Source organism: Epinephelus moara, chromosome 12 (assembly GCF_006386435.1).
Source record: "Epinephelus moara isolate mb chromosome 12, YSFRI_EMoa_1.0, whole genome shotgun sequence".
NCBI classification, from domain to species: domain Eukaryota; kingdom Metazoa; phylum Chordata; class Actinopteri; order Perciformes; family Serranidae; genus Epinephelus; species Epinephelus moara.
In genome coordinates, this window is record NC_065517.1 from 12501279 (window position 1) to 12516912 (window position 15634).

The 15634-nt window shown below is 39.8% G+C and overlaps 1 protein-coding gene across 1 annotated transcript in view; it reads left to right on the forward strand.

Moving 5' to 3' along the window:
• Positions 1 to 3962, forward strand: part of col12a1b (collagen, type XII, alpha 1b) — a 152480-nt gene extending 148518 nt beyond the window's left edge. The window contains exon 77 of the mRNA XM_050058640.1: positions 2990 to 3962. Coding sequence (XP_049914597.1) covers positions 2990 to 3114 — 125 coding nt within the window. The 3' untranslated portion in view covers positions 3115 to 3962. The remainder of the gene's footprint in view (positions 1 to 2989) is intronic.
• Positions 3963 to 15634: the final 11672 nt, after the last annotated feature.

Here is a 15634-nt window from a genome sequence, read left to right on the forward strand (position 1 = left end):
GAACAGCAAGCACATTTTTGATGCAGCTTTTTTTTTGGTCTCTAAAGCTCCATATCAGCAGTCAGTAAACGTGTCTCAGAGCGAGTCCAAAAACTTTACCTCATTCCTCTCACAATCATCAGCACAGTGTATCAGGGCCTTAAGGCAGCAAACAAGGATCTCTCAACATGTTGGAGTGCTTCTTCATTAGAGTTAATGCATGTGTGCAAAGTCACTAATCGTTACAGAAACTCAGAGTTATTTAGTTATTTATTCGCGGTCTTCTCTGCTTTGACCTAACTGACACCTTCCATCCTCTTTGGCCTGTTCTAGGTTCTTAGACTTTCTATGCCACCTGTGCTGCTTTCACTGACTTCCTGAAAAACAAAACTCAAAGTCCCGTAACTGAAACACTTGCTCACACGCTCTAGAGCTGTTTAAAAGGATAACCGCCGAAGGAAACCATTAACAAACTTTGCTGAAAAAACACCACAGCAACAAAGAGGGAAACTAACAACGACTCACAGCCAGTAGAACAAAACACCACCAGCAGCAGCGGTGATGGCATCGACCTGTTTAGTGGCCTGTTTGCATCTTGACGCCAAAGACCAAACAAAGAAACGTTGTGTTCAGTGGAGGAGCATGCACCAAACAACAACTACAAACAACCCAAACAAATACTAACAAAGGTGGAGACCTGTGCAGCATCACCAGCACCAACAGCAGCAGCAACTCTGTTAACAGCATTTCTTTCGAGGTGACATGTAAATAAACTAATTTGTGCCTTGTAAATGATGTTTGAATCAAGTCCACTAAATTTAGTTTTAACATCTGTAGTGTTAAAGCTTGTGCATTGCAAATCAACAACCTGCCTCTTGCTGAATGCCGACAAAAAAAAGCCTCTTTTTTTCCCACAATTTTATTTTTTTCCTGCCCATGTGTTTGTAGCTTTTTAAACTGCTCAGGGCCAAACTGAATCACTTCTGCACATGTGACCCCTGAGGTTAAGATTTGCCACTTCATGTTTACTTTTTTTTTCTTCTATTTTTTATTTTATTTTGTTTTGTTTACCTTTTTCCACCCAAACCAGCTATACTGTATGTGTATGTTATAAAATACTAACACTCCCAAAGAAGTTCCTCCAGGCTGGTGGAAGAAGAACTTGATTTTATGTAGAAACTGTTTTGTTTTATTTAGTACATTAGTGAGTTTTGGAAAAATTACAGTGTTGATATTTTTTGAGTGACTAACACCTGAACTTCTAACATCAATACACAGTGAAAACATGAAAGCACTAACATGTTTAGCAGGGGCGTGTCGACCTGACCTCCTCCCCCTAAATCACACAGTTGACTGGTTTATTAGCTGATATGAATTTAGTAGTATGTTGGCCAAAGATGAAATGCACTTCTTAAACAGTATACTGATATATTGTGAAGTCTTATGCTGACTTGTACTGTATGACTGTACTGTATAACGTGTAGGTTTTCATAATAACCTGCAGTCTGTTGCACCAATATCTGCTGCAATGTTTTTAGTCAGATTTACACAAAAAGTAGTTAGAGAAGTTCTTAAAATCTCTCAAAGCGACATTTAACAACAAGACAGAACAGTGACAGGAAGTAGAGATGTACAACAAACTCTTAAACTAAACATCAGCTGACAACAAATCCCATCTGAGGCAAACTGATGAGTTATTTAAATGACCATTTAATTTTCTGATTATTCATTGATCGTTTGGTCTGTAAAATGTAGGGCTGCAACTAGCAGCTATTTTGATAATTGATTAATCTGTCGATTATTAGTTTGTCTTTTTGTACAATGCCCTTTTCACAACTTCAACATAATAAAGAGCAAATGTACGCTACATCAAGAGGAAGTAGAGACAAGGCCACTGCAATAAAATAAATGAAATTAAATAAGTGGACATTGGGGATGCAGCCATGCACTGAGAATAAAAGGTTAATGTAACTTTTGATCAGATATTGCTTGTTTATATTGCCTATTTAGAAATAGGCTAATTATTAACTCTTGACTCTTACGGCATTAAATTTTCCAGAAGCACCAAATCATAACACTGTGTCCTAACTGAATGCGATACAAGTGAATGTTGGTGACAAAATCAGTTTGGCTGCATTAATTTCTGTTGGAATGTCAACCAGTGACACAGTGCTATGCAGCACACTGTTTGTATCTCAACTTTATTGATTTTTATCTATTTATACCTGTTGCTCACTTTGAAGGCACTGCAATAGACGAAGAACAGTTAATCCTGGGAAGCTGGAATGAAGAGATATCTACGTCCAAATTTCACTAAAACAATGTAAATAAGGTTGCAGCTGGCTAGAGAGAGATTGTCCCAAGTATGTGGTTTGTTTACATGAAATAACTTTTTTTTAAAATTAATCTTATCGATTAGTTGTTGCAATCGTAATAAAATGTATGACTGCAAAAGAACCGTCACAAATTGACAATTGAGAAAAAGAAGCCGGACAATGTTTGGCATGTTTGCATTAAAATTACTTAAACCAGTAACTAATTAGATTAGTTACTAAAAAGATTGTTGCTGATAAATTATCTTTTGATTGACTAGTTTGAACTAAAACAGCTGGTGCAACAGCATGCTGGTTAATTTTAGAAATGGCTTAAGATACACAAACAAATTGAACCTCCTGGTTCCTCCGCTAATTTTGAAAAAGTGAACTGAGCTGATCTGATGTTGTTAGCTTTGCTTGTTAGTTAATATTGGTTGCTTCTTCCTGTTTAAGCAGATAATCATAAACAAGCGAGAGATAAATGCAAACAAATGGTACTGTAACACCTGCTGTATGACATGAGACACTCCCCAAACATCCCTGAATATACAGTGGACACGCCCCTGCTATTTACTAACCATCTGTATCAGTGCTTTGTGGAGACAGTTAGAAAAACATTTTTAACAGATTATTTTTGTGCATGTTGAGACAAACTGAGAAACTCACGCTCTATTGGCCCAAACGCTATCTCCGAGCAGGCCAATTTCCACCTGAACCCGACAGCCGAGTAGTCCCAGAACCCGAGGAGGACGAGCTGTCACTAAACCGGCGTCGAAAGAGATCACTATCAAGAAAGGCATCCAACAGGCTAACACCATAAGACAAGCCATGTACTTTTTTTTTCCTTTATTTTTTTTCTTGTTCAACCTGTGTTTGTTGATTTATGCACATTATACACGCAAAACAAAAAAAAGGGGTTTGACACCTCGACTTTATTGGAAAATACCTTTAAATGCCTTAAAACGTATGTGAATATTCATTTTTGTGGCAGGTAAAGGGTGTGATGGAGGGAGGGAGTCTGGGCACGACTTAAAAAAAATGGAAGAAAAAAAAGTTTAGAATCCATTACAAAAAAAAAACAACCTGTGAGTTTTCTTTTTCCACTTATGTCTTTTGCTTGTAACATAATTGCATCCAGTTTATATTAACTAGCAGTGTTGAACAGTGCACTCATTGTAACAAAGCTAAAGAAAAAGACAGAAAGTGTTGGTTCACAGTTCATCCAGTACGTCAAATATAATCCTCGTTCATTGTCGTCTTCTAACGGAGGTTCAGTTTCATTATGGCAGTTAAACACAGCTTTCATTTTGTATCTCTAGACTTAATATTTATCAGTTTTCTTTTATTCCGTCACAGCTAACTTTAACAAAAGGTGGAATTGCATGTCTGTGGTGTATATTTAGTACATGTTTTTGTTACATTTCATTTTGTTTTAACCAGAATATAGTTGTTGTCATTCTTGTCATTTGCTCAGTATCGAATGCAGTCAAAACCTGCGTGCAAGACTATGGAAGTGGTATTGCTGCTTCATGTTTGAACTGCAGATTGTGAATTCCACAGCCTTATTTTCTTATTTATTTCTGAAAACAGAAGAGGCATTTTTCAATAAAACTACTGAAAATTTACACTTGTCTCCTGTTTTTTGTGAGTCTTTCATCAGGGGTCTGTATGGACTCTGTTAAGAATGGGTTGGGGGGGGTACTACAGGCAGGATAGGGGCTGACTGATTAGATGGGCATTTATATTTTTTTCTGGTACAGTATGTCAGAAAGAAAAAAACAATTAAAAAGTTCATAGTATGCAAAATATAATGAAAAAAGGGCGTCATAGTAAAGTATGCCACGAAGATTAAAATGATGGTATGCTATAAAATTTCATTAAAAGTCATATTACATCATGCCATAAAAAGTAATTTATAGTATGCCACAAAAAATGCAGAAAAAAAGTGATGGTATAGTATGGAAAAAAGTCATAAAAAGCCATAGTTTAGTATGTTTAATTTAAGAAAAAAAAAAAAAAAAAAAGTCAACGTGTAGTATGCCAAAAAAAAAAAACCTAAATAAAAAAATCACTATGGAAGAAACAAATAAAAACGTAATAGCATCGTCTGTCACAAAAGAGTCATCAAAAAATCATAACAGTATACCAGAAAAAAAATCATGAAAAAGTAATAGTATAGTAAGTCATAAAAGAGGCATAGTATGTCAAAAAGTCATAGTACTGTATGCAATAAAAATCATATGCCATGAAATTTCATTCAAAGTCATAGTATAGTCATCCAGTCACAGACATTCCAGATTAAAAAAAAAAGTTAGAGTTTGCCATGAAAGATTTTTATAAAATAAGTAAATAATAAATAGTTTAGTATGTCATAAGAAGTGATAGTATAGTATACCATAAAAATGCAATTTCCAAAAATTGTTAAAAAGCATGTCACAAAATAGTTATTTACTTGGCAAAACATGTTTTTCCCCTCTTTTTTAACTCATGTAGTGCAGGAACTGAAACATAACAAAAAATATCTAAGTTGAGGGACACTTATGGGGGGCAAAGGGTAACATTACTCAGGGGCCGACTACAGTGGAACCCGGGCAGCTCCTCTACTTCTATATTAGTAATAAAACTAAGATTGAGCAGGCACAGACAGACCAAGTAAGAGTTCAGCAGTCGGAGCAGAGCCTGCCCACTGGCTCACTGTGTTTGTCTCTGAGGGAAAGACCTCCATCCTGGCGTGGAAACTTGGAAAGGCAGGCATAAATAGGGCAGGAAATTGGGGAAAGTGTCTTAAAGTACAATTCTCCTCTTTGAATACTCACTTTTTATTTTTTTACAACCATGAACTCAGGAGCTGCAGAGGATTAGCTAACTTCACTGGCTCGATTCGCCCACTGCTATTTTCTCTTCAGATATTTTCCCCCTGAATCACTGCCACAAACATAAAGCTTAATAGCTGAGCACATGAGTGAGACGCACTAATCATCTTTAAGCTGTAAACATCACATCTCCACCATGGAAACAAATCATCATCGGCGTTCGGCTGCTCAGATGAGTTCATCTCTACTCAAGTGTGACTCATCTGTAGCTACCAGTTACAAGGCAATGATCCCATAAAGACAGTTTAGATTATTAGAGAGGAGAAATTATAAAATACCAGCTGGCTTCAACATCATGTGTTTATTAAATTATGCATTAATGTTGCTTCACTGCTTCTGCACTTACTGATTTACTCCTCTCAGGTAGTTCAGATTAACTGCTGAAAGATCAGAAAAATATTCTGTGAAAACAGACGGTATAGTTGTTGCTGAGTGATGTTTTCACAGACTGCAATGATTAATAAGTCAACTAATACAGAATGATGCTGCAATCTAAAGGCTAAACCTCCTACTAAATTAGTCCTAATCAGATTTTTGGTTCAGCTAATTGAAGGAGATTAAAACATACATTACAAAGATTCTCAACTTATTCTTACTAAAGCTGAAACAATTTATTGATTAGTCAGCGATGATCAAAAAAAATTCATTTGCACTTACTTGATAGGCTATAAATTTTAATTTTTCAAGCAAAAATGCCAGAAATTGTTGCAACCTAGTGGTGGGGACAGCAAATTGCCACCAGCTGAAATTTCTCTCATGTACCAAGACTAAACTCCCAGTTAAAATTCCTTTGGTGTTCATTCTTCAGAAGGTATTTACCGTGAGCTGAATGATCCACAGAGCTCTCTGCCTCTAACAAACAGACCCAATGATTAAAACCAGTATAAACATGGAATAAGACAGTTTCACGCTGTTTGGCATTAGCACAACCGAATGTTTTAGCTTTTTTTCTTATTACTTAAGATGCAGATGTTCAGGAAGTTTTCACTAGTAGCTGAATCATCTGCAGAGGTCTCCTTTCAAAAACAAAAAACCTGTAAAAACACTGCATTAAAAAGTTTCATATAAAAAAAGAACAAAGAACATTGTGTTTCCTAGGGCTGCCCCCTAATAGTTGACCAAACGTTAGTTGACCAGAAAGGTCATTAGTCCGCAAGATTTCATGGATGGCTTTGTCACAGAAAAAAAACATGTAACTCTATTAGGAGCTGCGTCTCGTCAAAATCAAATCCTATACAATTGGATCATGTGGGAATTTAATTTGAAAGGACAGACACAGGAAGTGGCCACCTTCAGCAGTCAGACAGGAGTCATGTTAATTTCCAGGGCTGGTACCTGCGGTTATTCCACAGGCTAGTTAATAACATGTCGGGCAGGAAATCCAATTTTTTGGGGGACCGATACTGATTTCCGATTTGCAGAGTGTTTGGACGGCCGATTCCGATTTTAGCCGATTCCGATTTCATTTTTTTTCAAACCACTTTACAGCACACAAGATATTGCAATATTTTCTCTTTGCTTTATTAGAACATTTTAACCAAGATACAACCAGCTTTTCAATAATCATCTCAAAAAAAAAAGTGACACAGGTTAAGAAAGATTTTCCTTTTTGCTCAAATATAACTTCAGGTACAGTATTAAAATAAATAAGTAAAAAAGGCATACATAAATAAAAACGGATTAAATAAAATAATATTTCTTGGTGTATAGCATTTGTGGGTAATTTCTTGAATAGACAAAAAAGTAAATTCACACAGGTCATAGGGACGCGCGGACACGTGCATCTTTGGCACGCGGACATGCGCCTCGTCAGTTTCAAGCGGCACAGTGCAGCAGTGAGAGCTCCGCAGTTAAGTTAAACACGGACAATTAACAACTTTCTCCTTCTCTCTTTTGATGAAGCGTCTTTGAGAGCTGTAAAAGCGCTATATAAATAAAATTTATTATTATTATTATTATTATTATTGTTGTGTGCGTGCATGAATGATTAAGGTGAGAAGCCGCCCATGTTTAACTTCCAAGTTGCACATGTGCATGTGTGTGCGCTGCTGATGTTACAGGATGTCAATCATGCAGTATGGCAGGAATTTGAGCGGCGCTTTATATCGGCATATAGACTGACCAGCCGGTCGCAGGTCATGGCCGATCATGTGAAAACTGGCCCAATTCCAAGCGCTGCCGATTAATTGGTGCAAGTCTAATGAAGGCCCATTAGTACAGTTTTGTATTTCTCTGTAATGTAGCACAGTGTTAACAATGTTACTGATACTATTCTCTCTCACACCTTGAACTCACACCATTGTGTTGCCCCACCCAAAATATATCATTTAATCATTAAATTAATATCGTAAACATGCGGGTGACTAGTCGAATAATGGCCCTAAATGATGACTATTGGATGACTAGGAAAATTCTTAGTCAGGGGCAGCCCTAGTTTTTCCAACACCCTTGTTGCAGAGCGGCTGCTGACCAGTGACCAATGCAAAAACGTGAAAATGCAAATGGCCCTATCTAAAAACACAAAGATTCTCATTTTCAGGTGATAATAAACTTAAGAAAATACACTTATTACATTATATTCCATTTCTGTCAACATATCCACCGAACTCCTACACACTGAGCCTTTAACACCTGGAGGAGACAACTCTTACAATGTTACCATGTCCAAAATCTAAGATGATATCTAGTTTTCAAACAACAATGCCAGAAATGAGCAGAGTCAAGCTTCTTAAATATGAAGATTTGCATCATATATGACAGTATGTAAAATATATAGTGGTTTATGGACTGTAGGTCGGCCAACAAGCAATTCATAGACATGACTTTGGGCTTTAGGAAGCTGTATGACTGTTTTCAACTTCTTTTTGATGTTTCACTATTCAAGAAAAAAATTGCAGATTAATCAATAACTTGGAGCCCTGCTTTAACAGTGTGAACCCCTTCCTGCTTTCTGAGGGATGAAAGTCAATGAGAAGGTTCCTGTATTCACGTCTAAACAAGCTTTTCCCTCACTTGTTAAGTTAAATAACACGGAGCAGGCTGGTGAAGCAAAAGCAGTATGTGGTGTTTTTAATCAGAAACCTCCTGCGGTCTAATTGGAACAGGATGAGGAGGGCGGAACAGCCTTGTTCCCCCTCGAGGGTCGAGCTTATCAGCAGCTTTGAACTTCCTCCCTGGGCCTTGCAAAAGAAAACAGACCGCGATACGATCTTTGATGGTGGCAAAATATAAAACATAACTGAGCATGATGAAATGTTTTGGGAGATTTTTCTCTCCAACTGTTGACGACTGAAGGTCATTAGGATAAACTGTGAGATGCACGCACATTACTGTGACCCTGCTGAGTGGAAATTTGATTAAGACCATGCAAGGACCAAAGGAGAGGACACCCTGCAGCACCCTGAGGACTTTTTCAGTCACCACCTGATCTCTATATCTGATCAATATAAGTTAAAGAACACTAGTAGTCTCTGTCAAACACCATCATGAGTCCACAAATCAACACCACATTTCCCATAAACCCTAGTGTTCCTGGTTGCAAGGAGGATCTCTGCTTCTTTGCTTCAAGGATTTCCTTTTGACTTTACTAAAGAGGATAAACATGTTAAAAAGGATTTCTTCACCATCTGCACAGACTCTGGATGCTTTAGCAGCAGTGCCTCTTCCCAGACTCATTTATAGTAATTATATCTCCAATTTCAATCTTTAAATGATTTACTCTTCGTCTCTTACAGAATATCTGTTGGATCAGCGTCCAGCATCTCTCACAGTCACAAGCAAGAGAAGCATAAAAGTAAATTAGCTCAATATATTTCATAATAAATACAGCATTTCAGTCTGATTACTAGGCTACAGAAGTTTCCCTAGTTGGTAAAAGGAAAACAACCTCTTAGAGCTTTGTAGAAAGGATTAAGAACATTACATCACCTTTATGAAAAATGGCCATAAGTGTCAGAAAGACTGATGCAGCTGAACAGATTGTTGTAAGTAGATTTATGAGTTGATTTGAACTGTAACTAACAATTATGTCAATTAAACCAGAGATGTCAACAGTCAGCCATTTAGCCACAGAGAATATTTTTGATTGGTTACGTATGTTGGTTTATAGATTATTTGGCTACTCTTCAGTTTGCTGCACTGTGCACCACCTGAGTCTGGTGGGAGACAAGCCAGCGGGCTAGCTGTGTTAACACGTACATAGTTCGCACTGCCCACCCTCTGGTAGCCACTTAGCCACTCCTTAGCTGCTCTGCACAGCACTAGCTTGCTAGGAATGCTGTCGCAACCCAACAGCGTTGCTATGGAAACATTGTGCCAACCGTCAGGTCTCCCCCCAGGTCACGCCAATGAATAAGGGGCTCAAATTTGAGCAGCAAACCCCCAAGGCATTGTTATCTATGTTAGCTGTTAGCACCATTAGCAATGTCAGCGTTGCTAGTGGTGCTACTGTAACAGTTAACAATGCTAAAGAGGTTTAGCTGCTCAAAATGAAGTTGCTTACTTACCGGTGTTACCCATGAAGTGGCTGCCATGTTTACGCAGCAATGTCACCCTGCACAGGGATGGCGTTACCAGTGGATACCACAAATAAACGGTGCAGCTAGCCACCAGACCTGGCTGGTTCACAAGAGTGGCCAAGGCTATCGTTAGCTAACCAGTGGAGACAAGAGGATGTGCAGATGGCATTATATTTCAGCATATAAACGCAACTAGCCAGCTGTCTGTCAGCAAAGCCAACAGAAGATAAAGTAATAAGTAAGACATTTACATTACACTGAAGCTCACAGAGTTAACTGAGCATGAGAACAAAAAGAAGGTGTCTCGTATTTAATGTCATTTTGCATCTTCTTCCTAAGAATTAAATGGTAAGTTACCAGTTAATGTGTGTCGGGCTACCAAGATCAAAATTAACCAAAACCAATATCCCTGAATTAAACAACTAATCATTCATTCATTTTCCGTAACCGCTTATCCTGTTTGGGGTCGCAGGCAGCTGGAGCCTATCCAGTTTTTATATTTGTTTGTATTCATGTGTGCTCGTCTGTTTTATACTATAGTGTTAGATTTCTGTCTTAACACTATATGTTTTCTGTTCCTGCTCAGGGACTACAGATGAAAATTAGCTAGCAGCTAACTCTGGTATGGCTGAGAGCTGTGCACTGTCCCTGTTAAATAAACAAATAAAATAAATAATAAAATCCCAGCTGACAATGGGCGAGAGGTGGGGTACACTCTAGACAGGTCGCCAGACTATCGCAGGGACAAACATTCACACTCACATTCACACCTATGGCCAATTTACAGTTTTTTGGACTGTGGAAGGAAGCCGGAGTACCCGGAGAAAATCCACGCTGACACGGGGAGAACATGCAAGCTCCACACAGAAGGGCTCCCCCACCCCGGGGTTCCAACCAGGAACCCTCTTCCTGTGAGATGACAGTGCTAACCACTGCACCACCGGGCCGCCTCAATTAATCATCGGATTTTTTTGTTTACTAATTGTTTCCTCTATAAAATTCAATTGCAACTTCTTAAGTCAAAGACAATTTTTTCAAATTGCTTGTTTTGTCAGACCAGTGAGTGGTGCAGAACCCAAACATGTGACTCATACATAAAAAGTGTTATGTATTATAACATAAGACAAAAACAAGCAGCAAATTGTCACATTTGAGAGACTCTAAGTTAGAGAGCAGCTGGTCTCTGTGTCTGTGTGCTTATTTGATGAAAACAGCTGCTGCCGGACGCACTAACACGGAACCAAAGCTAAACTAAAACTACAAGCTGAAAGATACTGTGAAGCTTTAAAGTGCTGCAGAGTTGAGCAGTGAGAAACCACTTTCACATTAATGGTCACTGGATCCACTGATTAGTGCAGCTTTATGTTTCTAGATTTGGAAGTGTTTGCTGCTCGGCGCCTGCAGGACAGAAGTGTTTGGTAGCTGCAGGTTGGAGCTTGCGTGCCTCGTTCTCACATTTGGCGAAAATAATCAAACTCTTTGGAGTGACGCCTCATTTGTCAGCAAGGCACTCTGTGATTGATGGAGCACAAACACTGAGTTTCTTTCCGTTTTCAGCTGCACAGAAGGAGCCCAAATGATCTGGAACACATGAAGTAACATTTTTATACAATCAGTCCAGATCCGTTTAATGACACCTTACTGGGGAGTTGATGTTGAGAGCAGACCAGTGTTTATATGTCGCTGTTAAGTGCAATAAAAACTCATCCTCCAGCTCAGCTTTTGAGGCTCTTAGCAGAACTATAAACTCAGAGGTTGGCTGGCCAGAGATGACCTCATGGAAAGTCTGGCAACAGAGTTGGTTTGCTCAGCTTGAGGTGTCCCACCAGCCGCCACTGTTCAGACACAAACCAGTGTCACTACAGTCCACAACTACAATATTTATGGAGGAAGTTTGTCACAGTGGGATTAATGCTGTCAGGTCTCACTGGCTGAGTTTTCACGTGTACAAATACTTTAATGATCGTAAATCTATGGCTCCATCCACTGAGGTTTAAAATCAACAACTGCTGTTAGTACTGCCTTGGCGCATATAATCTCTGTACGAATGGCAAAACATCTGCTTAAAAACGTCAGTTCAGTCATCCGCTATCAACACATAATACCTCTAAAACAGTCTCACATTAATGCTAAAGCATGCTAAAAATTAGCATGTTCAATAACATCCATGCAAACTGTATTAACATGACAAGACCTTATTATGTGCATATTAACAACTTCACAGCCTTCTCCATGATACACCTTTGGGCAATTTCCTTATATACAGACTCTACATTCAGTGAATGTAGAGTCATGATACTGACCAATCACGTTTGAGCCGGCTGCAGTTGTTGCCAGGTTAAACGGTCCGTGTGGTGAACTAACGAGGCGGAACATAATTGGCGTCACTGTAAACTCTGAATCCATCGCAATGGTTCAGCATATTTACTTATATATAAATGGAAGTCGGAAACGGAAATTCGCCTCCTCCGCCCAAATCAATCCGGAATGCCAAAAAAATCGGGGGTCTGCCCCCAGAGGCTGTATCGCCGTCTGCTGGAAGTCAGACAGCCGATGGGTTCCGAGAATGCACCAATACAGGCATGGTGGTAAGTACAAAATCAGCCGGTATCCCCCAGGTCACCCCAGTGAGAAGGTGATTCAATTTTAACAAACTGTTAGCACTGTTATCAGTGTCAGCACAGCTAGTGGTTTTAACAGATTTAACCAAGCTAAAGGGGTTTTGCGGCCCAAAAACAAAGCCGCTTATTCACCAGACCTACCTGGGGGGAGACTTGGGGTGGCTACTGTATTTCCAAAGCAATGCTATCCCACCTCAGGGGTGGCATAACCAGCTGTAACCACCAAATCAGTGGCACAGCTAACTGGCTCCCACCCGACCCACGTGTACAAAGGCCAAGGCTAACGTTAGCTTACCAGTGGATAACTGAAGGTGAGCAGTGGGCACTTTGTTTCCGCATGTTAATGCACCTGTCTGTCAGCAAAGCCAACAGAAAATAAAATAAGAGGCAAGAAGTTTACATCTCCAACCATTAAAATTTCACCACCTCTAAAAGGACAGTGCTTTGAAATGTGGTGCTAAAGCTTAAATGATTAAATGGAAAGGCCTCTTGTACGTCACATCATTTTGCATTTCTTTTCATATGAACTAAACAATTAGTGACCAGGTAATGGGTGTCGGACTATCAGAAGCAAAAGAGAAAACAAACAAAATTTGGCATCCTGAGACCACTTTGAAGGTCTCGGTCTTGTTTCAGACTCAGTCACAGAGGACTCGGGATGCTCCCCTTAAAGGGATAGTGCACCCAAAAATGAAAATTGAGCCATTATCTACTCACCCATATGCCGATGGAGGCCCTGGTGAAGTTTTAGAGTCCTCACATCCCTTGCGGAGATCGGCGGGGGGAGCGGCTAGCACACCTAATGGCAGACGGCGCCCCAGACTAACGTCCAAGAACACAAAATTGAATCCACAAAGTATCTCCATACTGCTCATCCGTAGTGATCCAAGTGTGCTGCAGCCCCGACATAAAAAGTTGTTTCGAAAAACGTCATATGAACTCTGTTTTTAGCCTCACTGTAGCCTGTAGCTCTGACTGCTTCTCTGTGCTCCGCGCTCACGTGTGCGCGCTCAGGGTGATCAGTGATCTCTGAAGAGCAGCAGTCTCGTCAGTACTGATGTCCAGATTCTCAAGTGCAGGCATCGACAATTCCCAGTCTGAGCAGCAAAGACTTTCCTCATCTGTTGGCACTGCTTTGCATTTGAAACAACTACACCACCAGGTTTCCAGTGCTCGACTCGGTATTCTGCGGCTGGCTGAGGGTTAGGCTCATGAGCTGCGGCGGCTGCTTCGTCCAGTAGCCTGAGTTCCGTCCGTATACTCGGGCTCAAACAAATACGGCTCAACAAAGAAATGCTGTTCCTCCGTGCATCATCGATCACCCTGAGCGCGCACACGTGAGCGCGGAGCACAGAGAAGCAGTCAGAGCTACAGGCTACAATGAGGCTAAAAACAGAATTCATATGACGTTTTTCGAAACAACTTTTTATGTTGCGGCTGCAGCATACTTGGGTCACTACGGATGAGCAGTATGGAGATACTTTGTGGATTCAATTTTATGTTCTTGGACGTTAGTCTGGGGCGCCGTCTGCCATTAGGTGTGCTAGCCCCTGCCCCCGCCGATCTCCGCAAGTGTTGTGAGGACTAAAACTTCACCAGGGCCTCCGTCGGCATATGGGTGAGTAGATAATGGCTGAATTTTCATTTTTGGGTGCACTATCCCTTTAAGTCACTTCCTCCGTCACTTTGGTTGTGTTTCATCATTGCTACACTGATGATACACAACTTCACCTCTTCATTAAGCCCAGTGACCTCTTATATCTACCCATTCTGCACAAGTATCTGGCCGGGATCAGTAACTGGATGTCTCAAAATGTTCTTCAATTTAATCCCAGTAAAACTGAAGTTCTGTTTTTTGTCCCAGATCAGGTCTCTAATAACATTTTCCAACAGCTCGGGTCATTGGCCGAAAATAGAAAATCTTTTGTTAAATACCCAGGAGTCATTTTTGACTGTCAGCTAAAATTCAATAAACACATCAGGACAGTTATTCAGTCCTATTTTCACCTCAGAATTATTGCAAAAATATGTTCACTGTTGACCTTTCAGCAGTTAGAAATGGTTATCCAGACTTTTCTGCCTCCCAGCTCAGACTACTGTAATGCTAATGTAATGTATTCCTGCCTAAGCCAAGACACTGTTACAAAGTTACAGTAAGTGACTAGTCTTGCCGCCGAGTTTTTAACTAAGACCTTCTTATATAGGTCTTACATGACCCTGGTTCTCATGTTGCTTTACTGGGCGCCGATTAAATCAAAGATTTAATTCAAAATCATCCTCCTCACGTATAAGGCTTTGAATAGTCTTGCTCCAGAGTATTCATGAACTACTAGTGCCGAATACCCCTGCTAGGTCCTCTGAACAGGGCCTGTTAGTTTTACCTCTCTCAAGACTGAAAAGACAAGGGGACTGTGGACTGTCCTGGGTCCCAAGTTGTGGAACAGTATACCTTGTTCTTTTAACCTCTTCCTTTTGTACAGCACTTTGTAACCTAAGTTTTCAAAGGTGCTATGTAACTAAATTTTTACTCATTACTTACACTCTTACATACACATATATACTGTATACAGCAGGACACTAAAATAAGTGAGTGAAGACAATTCCTCATTTGTTTTCTGTGGGTGTTTCTATGGAAATGTGGATCTTTTATATCAATTTGAGGAGTGCTTATGGTTTGCATATTCGACATTTTATCACAAGTGTGTCATGCAGTGTGGGACTCGCACTGGTCTGGTCTTGTCTCGGTCTCAGCACACTGGTCTTGGTCATGACGTGGGTTTGGTTTAGGTGGTCTTGACTACAACACTAAGCTGCACTTCATATTTTTACATTATTAATGTTTCAGATGACTACAAATAATGTGAAGCTCTTCAGATACTTTCCAACAACCTTTTCTCTATTGTTGATCCATCCAACAGTTTTATTCTCTGGTGTGTAACAAAGTATTACAGCCTGACGTAATGCTTCTTTATGTGTAGATCATCAATAATGTTTTATGTTTGTTTTGTCAAACACACACACACACAAAAAATGAATCAGTCGTTACCAGTAGGCGATTCGTTAATTTTTAACAGGGGAAACGCTCCTTCGTGTGCCCCATGTGTCAGGCTTTAATGAAGATACCAAGAACTGTGTTGAAGATACTCAGAATTGTCCTTTATAGCAGATCCAATAAAACCCTGAAGTTTATTAGACGGTTTATTAGACACTTTAATAGAATTAATTCAACATGGGATAAACAAACACTTTACCGCTCACCTCTCAGCAGTGTTTGTGTTGAAACAGCTTTTTCTTTATTTACTTCTCTATTTTTGGTACAGGTTCAGATC